This window comes from Pseudorca crassidens, chromosome 18 (assembly GCF_039906515.1).
Source record: "Pseudorca crassidens isolate mPseCra1 chromosome 18, mPseCra1.hap1, whole genome shotgun sequence".
NCBI classification, from domain to species: Eukaryota; Metazoa; Chordata; class Mammalia; order Artiodactyla; family Delphinidae; genus Pseudorca; species Pseudorca crassidens.
In genome coordinates this window covers 29,151,971-29,175,466 of record NC_090313.1, presented here as the reverse complement: position 1 = coordinate 29,175,466, position 23,496 = coordinate 29,151,971, and the positions used below count along the sequence as shown (strand labels likewise).

The 23,496-nt window shown below is 36.3% G+C and overlaps 1 protein-coding gene across 10 annotated transcripts in view; it reads right to left on the bottom strand.

Annotated features, from left to right (window-relative positions):
* Positions 1-23,496, bottom strand: part of MYCBP2 (MYC binding protein 2) — a 272,923-nt gene that overhangs the window by 228,966 nt on the left and 20,461 nt on the right. For all 10 annotated transcript variants that reach the window (XM_067713398.1, XM_067713403.1, XM_067713399.1 and 7 more), the window contains exons 2-3: positions 9,241-9,316; positions 701-916 (exon numbers count right to left, since the gene is read on the bottom strand). In XM_067713398.1, the coding sequence (XP_067569499.1) occupies positions 701-916; positions 9,241-9,316 (292 nt within the window). The remainder of the gene's footprint in view (positions 1-700; positions 917-9,240; positions 9,317-23,496) is intronic.

Here is a 23,496-nt window from a genome sequence, read left to right as displayed (position 1 = left end):
AAATAGAACAGAGTACCTTAAGAACAGTTTGTTCTACTTCAATACATGTTTCTATAACACCAATTAGATTATATGCCTCTGGTAAATATGGGAGTGATATCAGAACAATGCAGAATTGGTTCATATGTAATTTTTTTCCTAGGCAAAAGGAGCCAGGATAGCAAGAGTACAATTAACCTTATGCAGAAAAGGCAAAAGCTCTCAGCTCAGCTGCTGCACAACCAGGAGCACTTCTAGCTCTATTTCAAGAAAAATTACCCAGAGGGAGGGATGTGTCCCCAGCTTTTCGTGGCTCTTGGCTTGTAGTAATTTGCACTTCCTCTTGTGCCCACCTTAATAGCAGCTCACTGGCTCAGAGTCCCACTTCCATCTGCAATGGCTCAGTGCCCACAAGCCACCATTTCCCCTGTACTGCTTTTGTACATTTTTAACAGCCCCTGTAACAGACTCCAAGCCACTGAACTCCCTTCCTATGCTTTCCAAGTACTCCCCACTGAGGTACCAATTGTTGACTTTGTTAGCACTCCAATTATAAAGTTGCATAAAGTTTTCCTGATCTAGCTCAAACCTATTTTTACCCATAGGCTCTGTTATTTTCAGTGTGCAATTTTATTAAAAGCAAGGCATTTTAGCAATGCAAACATATGTATTAAAGCCCAAATATGTAGGTTATGCATCAAAGTGGATCTTAGTGACTTACCTTTGGAAGCTTGATAGGGGGCTCTTTGGATTCCTCCTCTTCATCACTATCTGATTCTCCACTCTGCACAGAGTTCTTAGATGCAGCTGCCAACGATGTTTCCTTTTTCTGCCATTCCAGAACGCAATGGCGTACATTGCAATAAATATTAAATGCCGAAGGATTGCTATGTAGTTTGATATCTGGTATGATTACTGTATTCTCCAAGTTTTCAGACTGAAATACAGGATATAATATTTCAATTTTATATTCCTTTCCATCATCATCAATTCTCATTTTTTTAAAAAAATTAAATATTAGGCTAGATGATTTGTAGAAGTCACATAGGTGATACAGCAATAACCAACCTGATAAGGGCTGGAAAGACACCAGCAAAAAACTCATCAGGACTACCCTTTTACCCCACAATAGGAAAAGAGCCAACAAAGCTCAACTGCTGGATTCAAAGGATATTCATTTGTTGCTTTTCTGAGGGACACCAGATGTACTGCAGATTCTCAAAGGCCTACTACAAATGTTAAATTACATTTTGATTTCTTTCAAAAGTAGATATAGGGCCTTAAACAGAAATTAAGGCTAAAAAAAAAAACTAATCCCTTAACTTTAGTCAATTCTAATTTCATTCAAATAATGGTAATGCTAAGAAAACTACAGATTATGGGCATATGCTTTCTGAAAGCTCTCTCTTAGCTATCTGTCTTAATAAGTACTACAAATCACATGTTTGGTACTTTAATTGTTAAAATTAAATGCTCGGGAATTCCCTGGTGGCGCAGTGGTTAAGAATCCGCATGCCAAGGCAGGGGAAACAGGTTCAATCCCTGGTCCGGGAAGATCCCACATGCCGCGGAGCAATTAAGCCCGTGAACCACAACTACTGAAGCCCACGTGCTGCAACTACTGAAGCCTGCACGCCTAGAGCCCATGCTCCACAATGAGAAGCCACCGCAATGAGAAGCTGTGCACTGCAAAGAAGAGTAGCCCCCACTCACCGCAGCTAGAGAAAGCCCGTGCACAGCAACGAAGACCCAACACAGCCAAACAAACAAACAAACAAAAACAACTAAATACTCAATTTGTATTTTGGTCCAGCATTTTATTCATCAGACTCCAACCACATTTTTGAGATCAACATTTACATCATAAATATACAGAACTAGTTTAAGATAGTCTACAAATGCAAATTCCAACAATTAGAGTATGTCCAACAAGTATCCAAGGTAAATAAAATGACACTTTGAGTACCAAGAACATTTAGTCTCAAAATTCTACCCTTCTTCCATAAATAATTAGGAAAAAAATGGAGTACTTCTTGTTAAATCAAAGTATACTAAAGTTAACTGACATATAACATGTAAATAGGTCTTCCAGAGATATTAAAAACAAATATTAATAATTCAAATCCAACAATACTCTTAAAAAGATGATACATCATGATCAACTCAAACAAGGATGTACAACACTGGAAAAGCAATCCAAAATCCACACCAACAAAAGTAAGAGAAAAAAAAATAAGACACTGTAAATAAACATGGAAGAAGCATTTGACAAAAATCAAATACCCATTCATGACAAAAGCCTAAGTAAATTAGGAACAGAAGAGAATTCCAAAACTGGATTAAGGGTATGTATGAAAAACACACAGCTAACATAGTAAAAGACTGAATGCCTTCACCCTAGATTGCAAACAAGGGAAAGATATCTACTCTCAGCAATCAGACTCAACAATGTGCTAGATATGCTATCCAGTGCAGTAACCCAAGAAAAAGAAATAAAAGGTATAGTTAGAAAGAAGAAATTATCTCCTAGAAATCAAATGTGTTTACTTGTAGGAGACATAAAAAAGAATCTTAAGTCTGCAAAAAAAAGTCACTAGTAATAATGTGTGGATTTAGCAAAGTCACAGGGTACCAAATAAATCTATAAAAATGAATAATATATCTATATCCTAGGAGTAAACAATTAAAATATGTAGTTTTAAAACTAGTAGCAGTAAAGTTACAGACTGGGAGAAAATGTTTGCAAACCACGTATCTGACAAACGACTAGCATCCAGCATATATAAAGAATTCTCAAAACTCAGAGAGTAGAAAACAAACAAGCAAACAGCCCAATTAGAAAATGGGCAAAAGACATGAACAGACATGTCACTGAAGAAGATATACAGAAGGCAGATAAGCACATGAAAAAAAGTTCAATATCATAAGCCATTAGGGAAATACAAATTAAAATAAAATGAGATTAGTACACACCTATCAGAAAGGCTAGAGTAAAAAATAGTGACATCAACAAATACTGGTGAAGATGTGGAGAAACTGGATCTCTCATACATTGCTGATGAGAATGTAAAATGATACAGAGACTAGAAAAAGTACAGCTTTTTCTTAGAAAATTAAACATGTATTTACAGTATAATCCAGCAGTTGCACTCTTAGGCATTTATACCAGAGGAATGAAAACTTATGTTTATAAAAACACCAGCACATGAATGTTCATAGAAGCTTTATTCAAAATAATCAAAACTGGAAACAACTCAGATGTTATTTAATGAATGAAGGGTTAAGCAAACTGTGGTATATCCATGCCATGGAACGCTTACTCAGCAATAAAAGGTGCAAGCTTGGTATATGCAACAACTTGGATGAATCTCAAGGAAATTATGCTAAGTGGAAAAGAACCAATCCCAAAAGGTTACATACTGCATGAGTCCATTTACATAACATTCTTGAAATGACAAATTACAGAGATGGAGAACAGATTTGTGGTTTGCAGAGGCTAGGGACAGGGTGAGGTTTGGAGGTGTCTTTGTTTATACAAAAGTAGTACAACGGTTCCTTATGATGAAACTGTTCTACACCTTCACTGTAGTAATGGTCACAAACACCCACACATGATAAAACTGCCTAAAACTAAATACACACAAACAAATAAGTGCATGTAAAACTGGTGAAATCTAAATAAGATCTGTAGGTTCTATCAATGTTAATTTCCTAGTAGTGATATTTACTGTAGTTATGCTATACCTTACCAATGGGAGAAAATGGGTAAAGGGTACACAGGATCTCTCTATATTATTTCCTACAACTGTGTTCACATTACAATCTCAAAATTAAAACAAAATTTTTAAATAATAGCATTTACAATAACATCAAAAATATATAATTATTAGTTAAATTTAATAAAATTATGTACAATCTCTGTTCACTGAAAACCAAAATAATGTTGCTGAGAGAAATTAAAGAAGATAAATAAATGGAGAGAGAGACCATGTTCATCAATGAGAAGATTCCATTTCATTAAAATGGCAATTCTTCCCGAAACCTATATTCAGTGAAATCCCAATAAAAATTCCAGAGGCTTTCTAAAAATGGAAATTTACAAGTTGATTCTAAAATTTATATATAGAAACGTAAAGAACCTAAATTAACTATAGCAATTTTTTTTAAAAAGACCACAGTTAAAAACATATGACCTATTTCAAAACTACTATAATGAAGACAGTACAGTACTGGCATAAAGGTAAACATATAGATTAATTAAACACAATAAATTCCAGAAATAGGCTTAAACAAATACAGTCACCTGGTTTTTTACAAAGGTGCCAGGATGATTCAATGGGAAAAGATGTCTTTTAAAGAAATGATACTGGATCGACTGAATACCAACATGTGGAAAAATGAACATCAACCTTTATCTCATACCATACACAAAAATTAACTTGAAATGGATCACAGACCTACATGTAACAGCTAAAACTATAAAATCTGTAGAAGAAAATATAGAAGAAAATCTATGCGACCTTGGGGTAGACAAAGACTTAGAACATGTGAATCATAAAAAAAAATCAATTCGTTAAATTTATAAAACTTAAAAACCTTTGCTCTTATAAAGCACTCTACAAAAACAAAAAAGGCAAACCATAGAAGGGGAGAAATTATTTGCAACACAGCTGACAAAGGACTTTGATCTAAAATGTATAAAGTACCCTCAGAATTCAATAAGAAGACAGTTATAAAAAGGGGAGACGAGTTGAAGAGATTTCACAATAAAAAGACATAATTGGTGAAAGGCACATCACATGATGATTATGATACTCACAACATTAGTCATGAGAGAAAAGCACAGTAAAACACCAGTGAGATACCCCTATATACTTATCAGAATGACTAAAATTTCGTGTAACACTCTTATAGAGTGAAAAACAGTGATATCTTTTCAGGAGTATTTTTTTTTCCTAGCATACAAACTTTGACCATAATTATTCCCTAGGAAATAATTTTAACTGCTTTAAAATCATTCATTTTCATCTATGATTCTAAATGCCCCTTTATTTTACAAAAGAATAAAATTAATGTATTAAAAAAATGACTAAAATTTGAAAAGCTAACAAGATCATGTGTTTGCAAAGATGTGAAGCAACTGGACTTATCATACACTACTGGTGGAACAGTAAAATGGAATAATCACTTTGGAAACAGTTTTCAGTTTCTCAAAAAGCTAAACATTCATCTACTACGCCACCTGCGAAGAAGAGTTAACACTGAGGTTAACACTGCTTACTCCTTGTATTTCTCCAAGGGAACCATCACTGCCCCCTGGCCAGTACTTAGGAATGTGGTCTTTAGAGTTTCCTTTATATTAGGTATTGATGATTTTGTTACATACTCCTAGAGCAACCATACCCACTGGCTTGTCCGACTGCTTTGCAGAAATATCATGACTGATGATGTGAACCCAAGTTTCACTTGCTATGGCTGGCTGCATATCAGGATGTGTCTATGTGACCAGGTCCCCATAAAAGTCTCAGATCCTAAGACTCAAACGGGCTTCCCTGGACAGAAATGTTCCACACATATTCCTGCAGTTCACCACCAGAGAGAAATCATGTCCTGTGTGCTCACACAAGGAAGGACCAGGAGGCCCAGGCCATTACTCCCTAACCACCAACACATTTATTTTTCCTGCTGTTTACTCTGTACTTTTTGTTGTAATAAATCTTAGCCATTAGTATAAATTGCTTTCGAGTCTTATGAGTCCTTCTGGCAAATCATCGAAGAAAACATCACTTAATCATCCCACTCCTAGGTATTCACCCTCCCCAAAAAACAAAAACTTATACCCACACAAAGACTAATACACAAATTGTTCATAGCAGTTTTATTTGCAAGGGACAGAAACTGGAAACAACACCAAAACGTCCATCAACAGATGAACAGATTAACAAATTGGGATATATCCAAACAATGGGATACTAATCAGAAAAAAAAAAGGAAAGACTATTAATATATACAACTACATCAACACAACTCAAAATCATTATGCTGAGGGAAAGAAGCCAGATGCAAGACTATACCCAGTATGATCTCATTTATATGAAATTCTAGAAAATGAAAAATAATCTATAATGACAGAAAATATACCTGTGGTTGTGTACAGCTAGGGCTGTAAGGAGGGATGGAATGCAGCAGAGGATGAGGAAAGCCTTGGGGATGATGGAAAATTTCTAAACCTTGATTGTATCTTTCAAAACTCACTGAATTGTACACTTTATATCCCTGTCTCAGGTTCTACTATTAAGGAACCTGATCTAAGGCAGATACATTTGGTAGCAGGATGCTGAGGAAGTTTCCTGTGTAATGGATTTGACTTCTCTTATAAGGCAGTGAAGTCATTTGCTGGAGAGCAGAATTTATCAGAAGTTTGAGGAGAGTGGCAAAGGTCTGAAATAGCCACAGGAAAATTGGAAGAACTATCTGACCAGAAAAAACAAGAAGAGAGTCTAGCTATGGATGGTCCATTTGATACTGGTAATCATGAAACTGTACTGGTATCAATAAATTCTTGTTTAACTCCTTTTAGCAGTACATGGTACTCACCTGCAGGGAAAGAGGGAAAGATGGCTGGATTTGTACAGGACTGAGTTTTGTCAGATAAATCCAACAAATGTACATGAGAGAAAGGAAGATGTGGTAGGCAGAATAATGGCCTCCAAAAATATATACCCCCTAATCCCTAGAACCTGAGAATATGTCATCTTACATGGCAAAAGGGAGCCGGCAGATATGACTAAATTAAGAATTTTGAGATGGGGGATTATTATGGATTATCTAGGTAGGCCCAAAGTAATCCCAAGGGTCCTTATAAATGGGAGAGGGTGGCAAGATGGAAGGAAGCACAACCCAAAGAATGCAGGCAGGCTCTAGAAGCCAGAGAAGGCAAGGCAATAAATTCTCTTCTAGAGCCTCCAGGAAGAATATAGCCTTGCTGACACTCTGATTTTAGCCCAGTGAGATCCATTTTAGACTTCAGACTTCCAGAACCATAAGATAATTTATATTGTTTTAAGCAATAAAGTTTGTGTAATTTGTTACAGCAGCCATAAAGAACTAATACAGGAGATTAAGCAAGAATTTTTCTAAAAATACTGTAGCATCTATACTGGATAAGAAGGAAAGTAAATGAAGGAGATGGCTAATGGAGAAACAGAGGGGTCAATGACAGCAATAAAGAAGGAGATGAAGAAGTATAGCTAAATGGCATTTTAAAAATAACTTTTATAAAAAGAGAGTGGATAAAAAATACTCCAAAAACAGTAATAGAGGGCAAAGAGACTAACACCACCATTTTATGAGCAGTAAATGTTTCTTACTCATCTTTGCATCCCAAATACCAAGCACAAGGCCTGCACAGAGTCAGTGTGCAATTAAAGTCTGAGGTGTAAATGAAGTTTTTTTATATCAGTCTTATCACAAGCTGCTCCTAAAAAAGCAGATATAAAACCTGAAGGCCAACAGAAGAAAGATGAATTATGAAGGGAGCAAAGCTAGTTAGAGACAGAACCGAAGTGGAAGAAAGAGCTTGACGTCCCATATCTTCCTGGATATCACATGCCACCACTTTTAGGAAAATCAACAAATGAAACCTTAAAAAGGGCTTTAAAAGATTTTCAATATCCCCATATTCCAACTCTGCACACAGCAACAAAAAGTGGAAAAGGGTTAGAAGTAGTAAATCTGAATGACTATTTACTTGTTAAAGGTTTTCACATACTAAGTATAGTAAGAATGCTTTCCACTTCCCTCTTCTGTCCCCAAAGCAGTAGTACGACATGATATAGTGAACATATATTATTTATCTGCCCACCCAGCAACATTTCCCTTAGGGCAACCACTCCTCCCATTCCACATAGCCTGCTAATCAGGGTGCTCACCTATAGTCCATCACAAGGTTACAAACATAACTCAGTCTAACCAATCAAAGTACCCCATCTTCCAGGTCAAAGTGAATGATGCAGGTCAATCAAAAACCCTATCCAAGATTTTCTGCCACAACTAGTAGAAGAAATCGCCTTTTGCTTAAAGAAAATAAAGCTGGAGCTGCCAGCAGCCTTAGTCCTCAGCCACAGGCAATAAACCTACACTCAGAGGAAAACAGAAGCAAGAGGATTTGATGACATTATTATAATCTCTGGGTCCAACTGATCAATTCCATCCCTTATCCTTCTATTTTTGGTTCACTACTTTAAAGGAGATTTCTCTCAGTTATAAGAGCAAAAATACTCATTAAAAAGTGCAGGAAACAACTGTCTCTAGAACTTAAATATGATATACAACCCAAGCTAAGTGATTGTTTCTATAACCAAAAGTAGAGCTCTTCAGAAATCACAAGTATGATTGCTTTCTTCCTCCTGTCTAAGCTTCTTGCTACTGTTCATTAGAAAAGAGATTCTTTTACAAAAAGCTGTATCTGGTCCCTGAAAATGTTTAAGAAAAAACTAGATGGATTTTATAGAGAAGATATCTGCACTGGGTAGAAGAACAGATCCTTGATCTCTAAGGTACCACCTAATTCAAATATTCTCTATTGCCTTTTTTTTGTACAGCCACCAACAATCTAAAGAAGCTCAGAACAGTCAAAAGTCTATAGATGCACCAAGATACTCTCTAATTCATAATGTATGCATAGGTATGAGACAAACCAAATCCAAGTCCCAACTCACAAGCCAATTTTACTCAGTTTCCAGTACATGTAGTCAGAGTGAAAAAAGAGAAGAGAAATATATATCTTCCCCCAAAGGACTGATCAAAGAAAACAAGAATAAATAATAAATAATTTTCAGCACCCAGATAATAACTTCCAGGCTGCTGGTCAAAAAGATGCCAAAAAGATGAAACTAAACAGTGTGACCAAATAATAAGGGGTTTTTAAAAATTACTTTAGCACACAGAAATAAAATGGTTTGCTAATTACACTCATACCTTATTTTTTTTATTGAGGTATAGTTGATGTACAGTATTATACAAGTTTCAGGTGTACAACACAGTGATTCACAATTTTTAAAGGTTATATTCCGCTTATAGTTATTATAAAATATTGGCTATATTCCCTATATTGTACTATATATCTTTGCAGCTTATTTTATACATAGTAGTTTGTACCTCTTACCTCTTACCAAAATTAAAATTACCTTTTTAATTTTGGCATTTTTATTCAAATTAATAAAAAAGTCCTTACTCCCTATAAATTGCTAACAGTTTTACCTTGCTTCTTGTCTTCACTTTTGATTTGCTCTTCTGTTTTCTTTTCAACTTCTTCTTATTTAAAATTTTCTTATTCCTAAAAATGTAAAAAAAAAAATTGAAGAATTATGGAAGTTCATATTTTAGAACATATAAAGCTATTAAAAATAGGTACTTCCAAAACAGATGAATAATTCTTGTATAAACTTTCTATGAAACAATATACTCTAGATGTACATATAAGATACTAACATACAATATGAGCTATTGACATGACAGCAAAATACTGGATAGCTAAGAAATACACATTAAATTATTTTTTAAACGTGAATTCTGCAAATACTTTTATAAAATTTAAAAATTGTAAAAAGCCATCAAATGAAATTTTTAAAACTTTATTCAAAAGTGGGGCTGCTAATAAATACCAGTTATGTTCCCTTCCCAGAAAAATCTGCTCTTTGTAGTAGTCAGGGCTACAGTGCAAAAAGGGTCAGGAGCCCATTTTTACTAAATTACTACAGGAAAACTCCAACTCATACACTTCTCATATCCAGCAGCCAGTTTTTCATAACATCACAGCCCTAAGACCAAATTATTCTTTAAGAAAAAGGAAGCCCCTGAATGACTTTGAGAAAAGTTTTTAATGTGGCTAAGAATTAATGGAAGAAACCCAAATTGAGGAAAATGTATTTTCATCTCATTTAATATTTTTTTACAACTACCATGCTGAAGTGTACACTGCTAGGTACGTAAGACATAAGATGGAAAGGACAGTTCTTTTGCTCAAGGAGCTCAGAGACCTGGATGAAAAGCATAGTTTAAGGATCCAGCAAAAGAATGCTACTGCTATAACAAAGACAAAAGGTGAAGCGGAGGAGGAGGAGGAAGAGGAAAAGGGAAGGATTTGCGGAGGAGGAGAAGGGAGAGACTCCAGATGCTACAGAGGTCAGGTCCTTAACACTTGGTAACTAATGTAGTGGAAGCTGTGACCAAATAAAAAAGTCGTAAGGCTAGGTCACTTGGAGATAGGGATGTCATTCACAAAACAGGGAAGTCAAGGGGAAGAATTAGTTTGCAGAAGGAAAAAATGAGTTTGATTTTGAAAATGTTTGACTTCAAGACACTAAAACGTCAACAAAATACACATGAACAAGCATATGAAAAATTTATCCTTGACACTATCTTCAGCTTCATACTTTAAACTAAAAAAAATCACAAAATCCTATCAATTATATCTTGTAAGCAGTTCTTGAATCTATCTACATCACCTCTACTGCTGATATGCTAATAATGTAAGTAACCTCTACCTTCTGCCTGGACCACTGCGAAAGCTTCATAAAAAAGCTTCATTTCTGCACATCCACGTCTGCCCCTCTTCAATCCATTTTTCATATAAGCACTCAAGTCAACTTTTTAAAAAACAAACGAATAGGTAATTCTCCCACTATAAACTCTACTAATATATTCTCAGTTCTCTTAGATAAAGACCAAAAGCACTGACGTGGTTTAAAAGATCCTCTACTAACATCTGACTTCCACCTCGTCTCTCCCACCTCGTTTTGCATCCTTCTCCAACTTGTTCATCACATTCCAGCCACAAGAACTATTTATTCCGTTGTTTGAACCTGCTAATAAGCTCCTTAGCAGCTTTTTCTTAGGGGCTTTTTCTCCCTCTTCCGGGAATTCTATCCCACATCTCTTGCTAACCCCTATTCATCTTTGAGGTCCCAGTATAAGTGTCACTTACTCAGGAGTGTCCCAGACTAGGCTAGTTTCCCTAACATCCGTTCTCATTTCATCTTATACTTGTGTCTCATTGTGTAACCTACAACCTGTATGTTTGGAATTATTTGTTTAATGCATCACTCTCACCAAGCTGTAAGCTCCAAGAGTGCAGAGGCCAAATCGTTCTTGTTCACTGCTCCAGCCTCTGTGCTCAGAAAAGTACCTGAAACAAAGTACTCAACAGTACTTTGAGAGACAGAGAAAATGGGAGGAAGGAGAGAGGACAGGGAGAAGAGAAGGAAGTTCAGAGCTATAGCTACCAGCCTTACTTAGAGAGAAAAATAAGCAGAGGGCCAAGGATGGATCCATAGATACATGAATACATTTAAAGGATATCTAGGGGTTGGCGGCGTGAACACAGCCTGCAGGGGGTTAGCGCACCACGGCTGGCCGGGAGGGAGTCCGGGGAAAAGTCTGGACCTGCCGAAGAGGCAAGAGACTTTTTCTTCCCTCTTTGTTTCCTGGTGCGCGAAGAGAGGGGATTAACAGCGCTGCTTAAAGGAGATCCAGAGACGGGCGTGAGCCGCGGCTAAAAGCACGGACCCCAGAGACGGGCATGAGACGCTAAGGCTGCTGCTGCCCCCACCAAGAAGCCTGTGTGCGAGCACAGGTCACTATCCACACCCTCCTTCCGGGAGCCTGTGCAGCCCACCACTGCCAGGGTCCCGGGGTCCAGGGACAACTTCCCCGGGAGAACGTACGGCGCGCCTCAGGCTGGTGCAACGTCACTCCGGCCTCTGCCGTCGCAGGCCCGCCCCACTGCGTACCCATCCCTCCCCCGCGGCCTGAGTGAGCCAGAGCCCCCGAATCAGCAGCTCCTTTAACTCCGTCCTGTCTGAGCGAAGAACAGACGCCCTCTGGCGACCTACACGTAGAGGCGGGGACAAATCCAAAGCTGAACCCCTGGGAGCTGTGAGAACAAAGAAGAGAAAGGGAAATCTCTCCCAGCAGCCTCAGAAGCAGCGGATTAAAGCTCCACAATCAACTTGATGTACCCTGCATCTGTGGAATACCTGAATAGACAACCAATCATCCCAAATTAAGGAAGTGGACTTTAGGAGCAAGATCTATGATTTTTTCCCCTTTTCCTCTTTTTGTGAGTGTGTATGTGTATACTTCTGTGTGAGATTTTGTCTGTATAGCTTTGCTTCCACCATTTGTTCTAGGGTTCTATCCGTCCGTTTTTTTTTTTCTTAAAAAACTTTATTTTCTTAATAATTATTTTTTATTTTAATAACTTTATTTTCTTATTTTATTTTCCTTCTTTCTTTCTTTCCTTCCTTCCCTCCTCCCTCCTTCCCTCCTTTCTTTCTTTCTTTCTTTTTCTTTCTTTCTCTCTCTTTCTTTCTATTTTTTCTCCCTTTTATTCTGAGCCGTGTGGATGAAAGGCTCTGGGTGCTCCAGCCAGGAGTCAATGCTGTGCCTCTGAGGTGGGAGAGCCAACTTCAGGACACTGGTCCACAAAAGACCTCCCAGATCCACATCATATCAAAAGGCAAAAATCTCCCAGAGATCTCCATCTCACTACCAACACCCAGCTTCACTCAATGACCAGCAAGCTACAGTGCTGGACACCTTATGCCAAACAACTAGCAAGACAGGAGCACAACCCCAGCCATTAGCAGAAAGGCTGCCTAAAATCATAATAAGTCCACAGACACCCCAAAAACACCACCAGACGTGGACCTGCCCACCAGAAAGACAAGACCCAGCCTCATCCATCACAACACAGGCACGAGTCCCCTCCACCAGGAAGCTTACACAACCAACTGAACAAACTTTAGCCACTGGGGACAGACACCAAAAACAACGGGAACTACGAACCTGCAGCCTGCAAAAAGGAAACCCCAAACACAGTAAGATAAGCAAAATGAGAAGACAGAAAAACCCACAGCAGATAAAGGAGCAAGATAAAAACCCACCAGACCTAACAAATGAAGAGGAAACAGGCAGTCTACCTGAAAAAGAATTCAGAATAATGATAGTAAAGATGATCCAAAATCTTGGAAATAGAATAGACAAAATGCAAGAAACATTTAACAAGGACCTAGAAGAACTAAAGATGAAACCAACAATGATGAACAACACAATAAATGAAATTGAAAATACTCTAGATGGGATGAATAGCAGAATAACTGAGGCAAAAGAACGGATAAGTGACCTGGAAGATAAAATAGTGGAAATGACTACTACAGAGCATAATAAAGAAAAAAGAATGAAAAGAATTGAGGACAGTCTCAGAGACCTGTGGGACAACATTAAACGCACAAACATTCAAATTATAGGTGTTCCAGAAGAAGAAGAGAAAAAGAAAGGGACTGAGAAAATATTTGAAGAGATTATAGTTGAAACCTTCCCTAATATAGGAAAGGAAATAGTTAATCAAGTCCAGGAAGCACAGAGAGCCCCATAAAGGATAAATCCAAGGAGAAATACGCCAAGACACATATTAATCAAACTGTCAAAAATTAAATACAAAGGAAACATATTAAAAGCAGCAAGGGAAAAACAACAAACAACACACAAGGGAATCCCCATAAGGTTAACAGCTGATCTTAAAGCAGAAACTCTGCAAGCCAGAAGGGACTGCCAGGACATATTTAAAGTGATGAAGGAGAAAAACCTGCAACCAAGATTACTCTACCCAGCAAGCATCTCATTCAGATTTGATGGAGAAATTAAAACATTTACAGACAAGCAAAAGCTGAGAGAGTTCAGCACCACCAAACCAGCTTTACAACAAATGCTAAAGGAACTTCTCTAGGCAAGAAACACAAGAGAAGGAAAAGACCTACAATAACAAACCCAAAACAATTAAGAAAATGGGAATAGGAACATACATATCGATAATTACCTTAAATGTAAATGGATTAAATGCTCCCACCAAACGACACAGACTGGCTGAATGGATACAAAAACAGTACCCATACATATGCTGTCTACAAGAGACCCACTTCAGACCTAGAGACACATACAGACTGAAAGTAAGGGAATGGAAAAAGATATTCCATGCAAATGGAAACCAAAAGAAAGCTGGAGTAGCAATTCTCATATCAGACAAAATAGACTTTAAAATAAAGACTATTAGAAGAGACAAAGAAGAACACTACATAATGATCAAGGGATCGATCTAAGAAGAAGATATAACAATTGTAAATATTTATGCACCCAACATAGGAGCACCTCAGTACATAAGGCAAATACTAACAGCCATAAAAGGGGAAATCGACAGTAACACATTCATAGTAGGGGACTTTAACACCCCACTTTCACCAATGGACAGATCATCCAAAATGAAAATAAATAAGGAAACACAAGCTTTAAACGATACATTAAACAAGATGGACTTAATTGATATTTACAGGACACTCCATCCAAAAACAACAAAATACACATTTTTCTCAAGTGCTCATGGAACATTCTCCAGGATAGATCATATCTTGGGTCAGAAATCAAGCCTTGGTAAATTTAAGAAAATTGAAATTGTATCAAGTATCTTTTCCGACCACAACGCTATGACACTAGATTATCAATTACAGAAAAAGATTTGTAAAAAATACAAACACATGGAGGCTAAACAATACACTACTTAATAACGAAGTGATCACTGAAGAAATCAAAGAGGAAATCAAAAAATAGCTACAAACAAATGACAATGGAGACACGATGACCCAAAACCTATGGGATGCAGCAAAAGCAGTTCTACGAGGGAAGTTTATAGCAATACAATCCTACCTTAAGAAACAGGAAACATCTCGAATAAAACAACCTAACCTTGCACCTAAAGCAATTAGAGAAAGAAAAACAAAAAAACCTCAAAGTTAGCAGAAGGAAAGAAATCATAAAAATCAGGTCAGAAATAAATGAAAAAGAAATGAAGGAAACGATAGCAAAGATCAATGAAACTAAAAGCTGGTTCTTTGAGAAGATAAACAAAATTGATAAACCATTAGCCAGACTCAACAAGAAAAAAACGGAGAAGACTCAAATCAACAGAATTAGAAATGAAAAAGGAGAAGTAACAACTGACACTGCAGAAATACAAAAGATCATGAGAGAATACTACAAGCAACTCTGTGCCAATAAAATGGACAACCTGGAAGAAATGGACAAATTCTTAGAAATGCACAACCTGCCAAGACTGAATCAGGAAGAAATAGAAAATATGAACAGACCAATCACAAGCACTGAAATTGAAACTGTGATTAAAAATCTTCCAACAAGCAAAAGCCCAGGACCAGATGGCTTCACAGGCGAATTCTATCAAACATTTAGAGAAGAGATAACACCTATCCTTCTCAAACTCTTCCAAAATATAGCAGAGGAAGGAACACTCCCAAACTCATTCTACGAGGCCACCATCACCTTGATACCAAAACCAGACAAGGTTGTCACAAAGAAAGAAAACTACAGGCCAATTATCACTGATGAACATAGATGCAAAAATCCTCAACAAAATACTAGCAAACAGAATCCAACAGCACATTAAAAGGATCATACACCATGATCAAGTGGGGTTTATTCCAGGAATGCAAGGATCCTTCAATAAACGCAGATCAATCAACATGATACACCATATTAACAAACTGAAGGAGAAAAACCATATGATCATCTCAATAGATGCAGAGAAAGCTTTCGACAAAATTCAACACCCATTTATGATAAAAACCCTGCAGAAAGTAGGCACAGAGGAAACTTTCCTCAACATAATAAAGGCCATATATGACAAACCCACAGCCAACATCGTCCTCAATGGTGAAAAACTGCAACCATTTCCACTAAGATCAGGAACAAGACAAGGTTGCCCACTCTCACCACTCTTATTCAACATAGTTTTGGAAGTTTTAGCCACAGCAATCAGAGAAGAAAAGGAAATAAAAGGAATCCAAATCGGAAAAGAAGGAGTAAAGCTGTCACTGTTTACAGATGACATGATAGTATACATAGAGAATCCTAAAGATGCTACCAGAAAACTACTAGAGCTAATCAATGAATTTGGTAAAGTAGCAGGATACAAAATTAATGCACAGAAATCTCTGGCATTCCTATACACTAATGATGAAAAATCTGAAAGTGAAATCAAGAAAACACTCCTATTTACCACTGCAACAAAAAGAAAACAAATCTAGGAATAAACCTACCTAAGGAGACAAAAGACCTGTATGCAGAAAATTATAAGACACTGATGAAAGAAATTAAAGATGATACAAATAGATGGAGAGATATACCATGTTCTTGGATTGGAAGAATCAACATTGTGAAAATGACTCTACTCCCCAAAGCAATGTACAGATTCAATGCAATCCCTATCAAACTACCACTGGCATTTTTCACAGAACTAGAACAAAAAATTTCACGATTTGTATGGAAACATAAAAGACCCAGAATAGTCAAAGCAATCTTGGGAATGAAAAACGGAGCTGGAGGAATCAGGCTCCCTTACTTCAGACTATACTACAAAGCTAAAGTAAGCAAGACAGTATGGTACTGGCACAAAAACAGAGAGATAGATCAATGGAACAGGATAGAAAGCCCAGAGATAAACCCATGCACATAGGGTCACCTTATCTTTGATAAAGGAGGCAAGAGTATATAATGGAGAAAAGACAGCCTCTTCAATAAGTGGTGCTGGAAAAACTGGACAGGTACATGTAAAAGTATGAGATTAGATCACTCCCTAACAGCATACACAACAATAAGCTCAAAATGGATTAAAGACCTAAATGTAAGGCCAGAAACTATCAAACTCTTAGAGGAAAACACAGGCAGAACACTCTATGACATAAATCACAGCAAGATCCTTTTTGACCCACCTCCTAGAGAAATGGAAATAAAAACAAAAATAAACAAATGGTACCTAATGAAACTTGAAAGCTTTTGCACAGCGAAGGAAACCATAAACAAGACCAAAAGACAACCCTCAGAATGGGAGAAAATATTTGCAAATGAAGCAACTGACAAAGGATTAATCTCCAAAATTTACAAGCAGCTCATGCAGCTCAAGAACAAAAAAAACAAACAACCCAATGCAAAAATGGCCAGAAGACCTAAATAGACATTTCTCCAAAGAAGATATACAGACTGCCAACAAACACATGAAAGGATGCTCAACATCATTAATCATTCGAGAAGTGCAAATCAAAACTACAATGAGATGTCATCTCACACCAGTCAGAATAGCCATCATCAAAAAATCTAGAAACAATAAATGCTGGAGAGGGTGTGGAGAAAAGGGAACACTCTTGCACTGCTGGTGGGAATGTGAATTGGTACAGCCACTATGGAGAACAGTATGCAAGTTCCTTAAAAAACTACAAATAGAACTACCATATGACCCAGCAATCCCACTACTGGGCATATACCCTGTGAAAACCATAACTCAAAAAGAGTCATGTACCAAAATGTTCACTGCAGCTCTATTTACAATAGCCCGGAGATGGAAACAACCTAATTGTCCATCATCGGATGAATGGATAAAGAAGATGTGGCACATATATACAATGGAATATTACTCAGCCATAAAAAGAAATGAAATTGAGCTATTTGTAATGAGGTGGATGGACCTAGAGTCTGTTATACAGAGTGAAGTTAGTCAGAAAGAGAAAGACAAATACCGTATGCTAACACATATATATGGAATTTAAGAAAAAAAATGTCATGAAGAACCTAGGGGTAGGACAGGAATAAAGACACAGACCTGCTAGAGAATGGACTTGAGGATATGGGGAGGGGGAAGGGTAAGCTGTGACAAAGTGAGAGAGTGGCATGGACATGTATACACTACCAAATGTAAAATAGATAGCTAGTGGGAAGCAGCCGCATAGCACAGGGATTTCAGCTCGGTGCTTTGTGACCACCTAGAGGGGTGGTATAGGGAGGGTGGGAGGGAGGAAGACACAAGAGGGAAGAGATATGGGAACATATGTATATGTATAAATGATTCACTTTGTTATAAAGCAGAAACTAACACACCATTGTAAAGCAATTATTCTTCAATAAAGATGTAAAATAAATAAATAAATAAATAAATAAAATTAAATAAAATAAAGGATATCTAGCCAGAAATGTCCATTAAGGAATTATCCATGGGAGTATTTTACTCAGATTTTGGTGCAAAGGAGGTAATGAAAATCATGTATATAGATGGGATTTCCCCAAGATAGCATGCTACAAAAGAAAAGAGAAAGAGAGTAATAGTATCAAATGCTACACATGAACAGATATACCTCCTCACATAATATATTCAACTATGAGCAAAAAATATTTATTTCAACATTTTCCCTTTCAGCACCTGCATCAGTGCCTGACACATCATGGATGTTCAAGAAATATCAGGTGAATAAACAAGTTGATGAAAAGCAATGAGTATTTTTCATGTGTGGTTTAGGAAACCAACTTTCCTTTATACTCAAAGTTTACTTAAGTGAAATCAGTTATTTGAGCAAAAGGAATATGTAAATGCTAAAAGGTTAGCCCTTTCTATACAATTTAGAAAAGCACGAAGGTTCATTCAAAACCAGTCTTCCGAGAAACAGAATTTATAAATATAAATTAAGATGAATTTCCTGAAGCCTACTTATCACGGACTTAAATTTTCCAAAGCATATAACAATACTTTTGTCTGTTTTGTTTAACAGACCTTCTTAAAGTTCAAATGACTTTATACATATTCCTAAAATATTTCTTTTTATGCATTTGGCATTTAATTAGTTTAATTAAAATTAATTTAATTTGGCACAATTTTAATGAATCTGGACCCACCAAATCCTGCATACAAATCAGCTGAAAAATCAGCTTTCCCCAAATCCCCACAAATTGATTTTACTGTGTTTTTTGTTGATTTGGCTGTTTTAGAAGTAGACAGTTATCCAAAAGAGCTAGTAATAAGCTAAAAATTATATGTAGAAAATCTGTATTCAACATTAGAAAATAAAAATGCTATTTTTTAGTAATATAACATCCCACTATATGACTGCATTTCAGAACTAAGCTTAAATAAACTTTTCATGGTATCTGAGGATGGAGAGATAAAAGAAAAACTCTAGAAACAAGTCTTACACATTAAAATTTCACTGTGGAATTTCTGATGATTTAGGACTTTAAATCCTAAATCAATAGGAGCTTAATGAAGAATGTCTGGAATTGGTCCTATAAGATTTTTAGTCTTCTCATAAAAAAAACCTCATACCCATGAGATTTGAAAGAATTACGGGTGGTAATGAAAGGCAAAGGTTATTAACATGCTCTAAATATTTATTTTAAAATATTTACTTTAAAAATTCCAAAGAAGAAATTCTCTTAATAGCTACCACTGTTTAGTAAAACCAAATACTTCTGTAATAAGAACAAATGAATTTTGCAAGTTGTTCTATGATATAGATCATTAGTTTCTATAACAACTTATTACTGAGTCTATTTTCTAACAAAACAAAAATTAGCCATAATTTAATTTAAAACTTCTCTGACTCTAAATCTGTTTCTTCATTTGCAAAATAAAGAGATAAAAGAGATTATCTCTGAGGTCCCTTCCAACTCTAAAATGCTAGTATTTAAATAACTCAAAACTCAAAGAACTTATGGAATAAGAGGGTTTCAGTCTTTTGTTCAATTTCCCTTAAAAATGAGAAATGAAAAATTCCTGAGTCTATGATCTAAGACAGGAATAGGCAAATTTATTTCTATAAAGGGACAGATAATAGATATTTTATACTTTGTGGGCCATAAGATCTCTGTTGCAATTACTCATCTGTTAGCATGAAAGCAGCCATAGACAACACAAAAATAGATGAATGTGGCTGTATTACAATCCGATTGTAATTTCTGGATATTGAAATTTGAATTTCATACAATTTTCATGTGTCACAAAATATTTGTCTCCTTTTATTTTTTTATTTATATAGCTATTTATGTACGTATGTATTTTAAAAATGTAAGAACCATTCTTAGTTCACAGGCCATACAAAAAAAGGAACTGAGTCGGATTTGGTCTGTGGACCATAGTTTGTTGACCCTTGACCTAGAGTATATTTTGATAAACAGGCTCATATCAGAAGGAAAAAAAATTAGTATGCAACACAGATAAAAATATTCAGAATATCACTATGCTTATATCAATAAGCACCCTTACAATTATCTGCCTTTCTTTCTGCAAAGATAAACTCCCGACTTTCACTTTTCTTTTACTAAAGTAAGATACCAGATAGAAGCAACCATTGTTTTTCCTTCAAAAACTAGACTAATATAGGAAGATCTGGAAGCAACTGAGGATTGGATGAAGTAAAAATCCAGAGATGGAAGAGCACTTCCAAGTTGAGCAGAGATCGCTGGCATTTTCTTGCATGAAGGCATTTGCAGAGTTTGGGTACAAGTGAGGATTGAGCTCACTAAAGGAAACCAAAAACTCGGGTGCTTTATAGATGTCTGCATGGGCTGGAATGACAGACTGGAATCTAGAAAAGCTCCGAATATGTGGCCAGGACATCTAATAGTACATCTGCTTAGTGGTGGGGCACTGAAGAAAGATAGGGAGGCTGGGCCAAAAGGGCAGGGTCGATTTCCCATAATTGCCCAGTTTTAGAAGACAGAATCTCAGCAGATGGAGGAATCGACTTTATCTCTGATTTGGACTGAGGCAGCCAACACCTCACGCTATCTGTCTAGCACAATAAAGAACAAACCTTTCTGGAAGAAAATATCACCTGAAATAAATTAACTGTTCTTTTACACATAATGTTAGGCATAAAGTAAACATATTAAGAGACATCCAAAGAAGCAAAATAATGTGATAGACAGATAATCAAGAGAAAACCAGACAATCAGACAGACTCAAGATAACCCAGACTGACATTAGGAGGCAAGGACCTGACATAGATGCAAAGTTGAACAAAATGGATGAAATGATGTAATTTTCAACAAAAAAAATTTTTTTAAAAAGCCAAGTGTATTTCCTGGAACAGAAAAATCAATATCTGAAATTAAGAACTTGTCAAAAGACTCTAATAAGCAGAATAGACCAGAGGAAAACAGAATTCACTGACTTGCAGACAGGCCAAGAAAAAATATCCAAACTCCCCCAAAGAGAAAATAATGTGATGAACAAAAAAGAGAGTATGAAACATGCAGGACACAGTCAAATCGTCTCATATTCACGTAATTGTAATCTCAGAAAGAGAGAGAAAATGAGAATGGAACAAAAGCAACAGGTGAGGAAATAATTGATGATAATTTTACAAAAGTAAGGAAAGAAATCAACCCAGAGATTCAAGAAATTCAGGGAACTCTCAAGCAGGAAAATGCAAAGAAAACCACACCTAGGCACACCAGATGCTTGGCACAGTCAAATTGCTGAAACAAAGGATAGAAAGAAAATTTTAAAAGCAGCCAGAGAAGAAAAGATACATTTGAAGAAACAATAAGATTGATACCTTCTATTCTTTGTGTTGAAAGTGCTGAGGGGTGGAGAATAGGGGGGATTAGCAACCTAGAATTATATATATCTATCAAATATATCCTTTAAAAATGAAGACAGGGCCTTCCCTGGCGGTCCAGTGGTTAAGACTTTGCCTTCCAATGCAGGGGGTGAGGGTTTGATACCTGGTCGGGGAGCTAAGATCCCACATGCCTCGCAGCCAAAAAACCAAAACATAAAAACAGAAGCAATACTGTAACAAATTCAATAAAGACTTTAAAAATGGTCCACATCAAAAAAAAAATTTTTTTTAATGAAGACAAAAATAGAGATAATTTTAGATCCACAAAAGTTGACACAATTCCTTGTTAATATACCAACACTACAAGAAATACCAAAGAAAGGTCTTCCTTTAAAAATTGCTATGTCAAAATTTTAAATGAAAGGACACAGACTAAAAGTAAAAGGACTGCAGAAGATATATCTTGTACACACTCACCGGCCTCCCAAAAAAAGCTGGTGTGGCTATATTAATATTTGACAAAGTAATTTTTAAGGCTAGAAGTGTTATTAGAGATAAGCAGAACATTTCATAATGCTGAAAGGGTCAATTCAATAGGAAGACACAAAAATCCTAAATGCGAATGAATCTAATAACAACAGCATAGCTTCAACATATATAAAGCAAAACTGAGAGACGTAAAAAAAGAAAAGACAAATCCACAGTCAAAAAAATCAGATTTTAACATACTTCTATCTAACTGATACAACAAGTAGAGGACAAAACAGCATGGATGCAGGAAAATGTAAAAACATGATTAATCAACTTGACCTAACTGACATACATAGAAAACCACATCCAACAACTGCAGAATACACATTCTTTTTTAAGGCAGATAGAATATTTACCAAAATAGATGATATGCTGGACAACAGACCAAGGCTCAACATGTTTCCAAGGACGATGATCACAGAAAAATTAAACTATAAACCAACAGCAGAAAGAAAATTAAGAAATTCTCAAATGTTTGAAAAATCTAAAAAAACAGATTTCTAAATAACCTATGGGTCAAAGAGCTATAATAGAGACTTACAATGGAAATTAGAAAATATTTTCAATGGAATAAAAATTAAATATGACATATCAAAACTTGTGGCATGTCACTGAAGCAGTACTTTGGGGAAATATATAGCTTTCCGCATACAAATGCATACAATGAAAAAAGAAAGCTTGAAAGTAAATGATGTAGGCTTACAACTTAAGCTAGAAAGAAGAGAGCAAATTCAATGTAAAGAATGTAGAAGGAGATGGGACTTCCCTGATGGTCCAGTGGCTAAGACTCCATGCTCCCAATGCAGGGGCCCAGGTTCAATCCCTGGTCAGGGAACTAGATCCCACATGCCGCAACTAAGAGTTTGCATGCCGCAAGTAGAGTCCACATGCTGCAACTAAAGATCCTGCATGCCGCAACTAAGGATCCCACATGCCACAACTAAGACCCGGCACAGCCAAATAAATAAATAAATTTTAAAAATAAAAGTAGAAAGTAGAAGGAGAGAAATAAAAATAAGAGCAGATATCAATGAAACAGGAAGCACCCATTCAATAGAGGAAATCAAGGAGTCAAAACGGATTCTCTGAAAAGATTAATAAATCTAATAAACCTCTAGAAAGATTGGTCAGGAAAAAATAAAACCACAAGTTACCCATATGAGAAATAAATTAGAAAGGGGACATAATTACAGACACTGCCCATAAATTTCACAACTTAAATAAAAGGACAAATTCCTTGTAAAAATATAACTTCTTGACACTAAACAAGGAAAAAACACAATATCTGAGTAGTCATATCTGTTAAAGAAATTGAATCCCTAGTCAAAACCTTCCCACAAAAAAAAAAACCTCTAGACTCAGATGGCTTTACCAGAGAATTCCTTCAAACACTTAAAAGAATTCACTGGTACAGTCTTTCAAACAATATCAGTCTTAGACTAACTCTTCCAGAGACTATAAAAAGAAGAAACATTTCCCAACTCATTTTGTGAGGTTAGCATAATTCTGATACCAAAGTCTGAAAAGGATA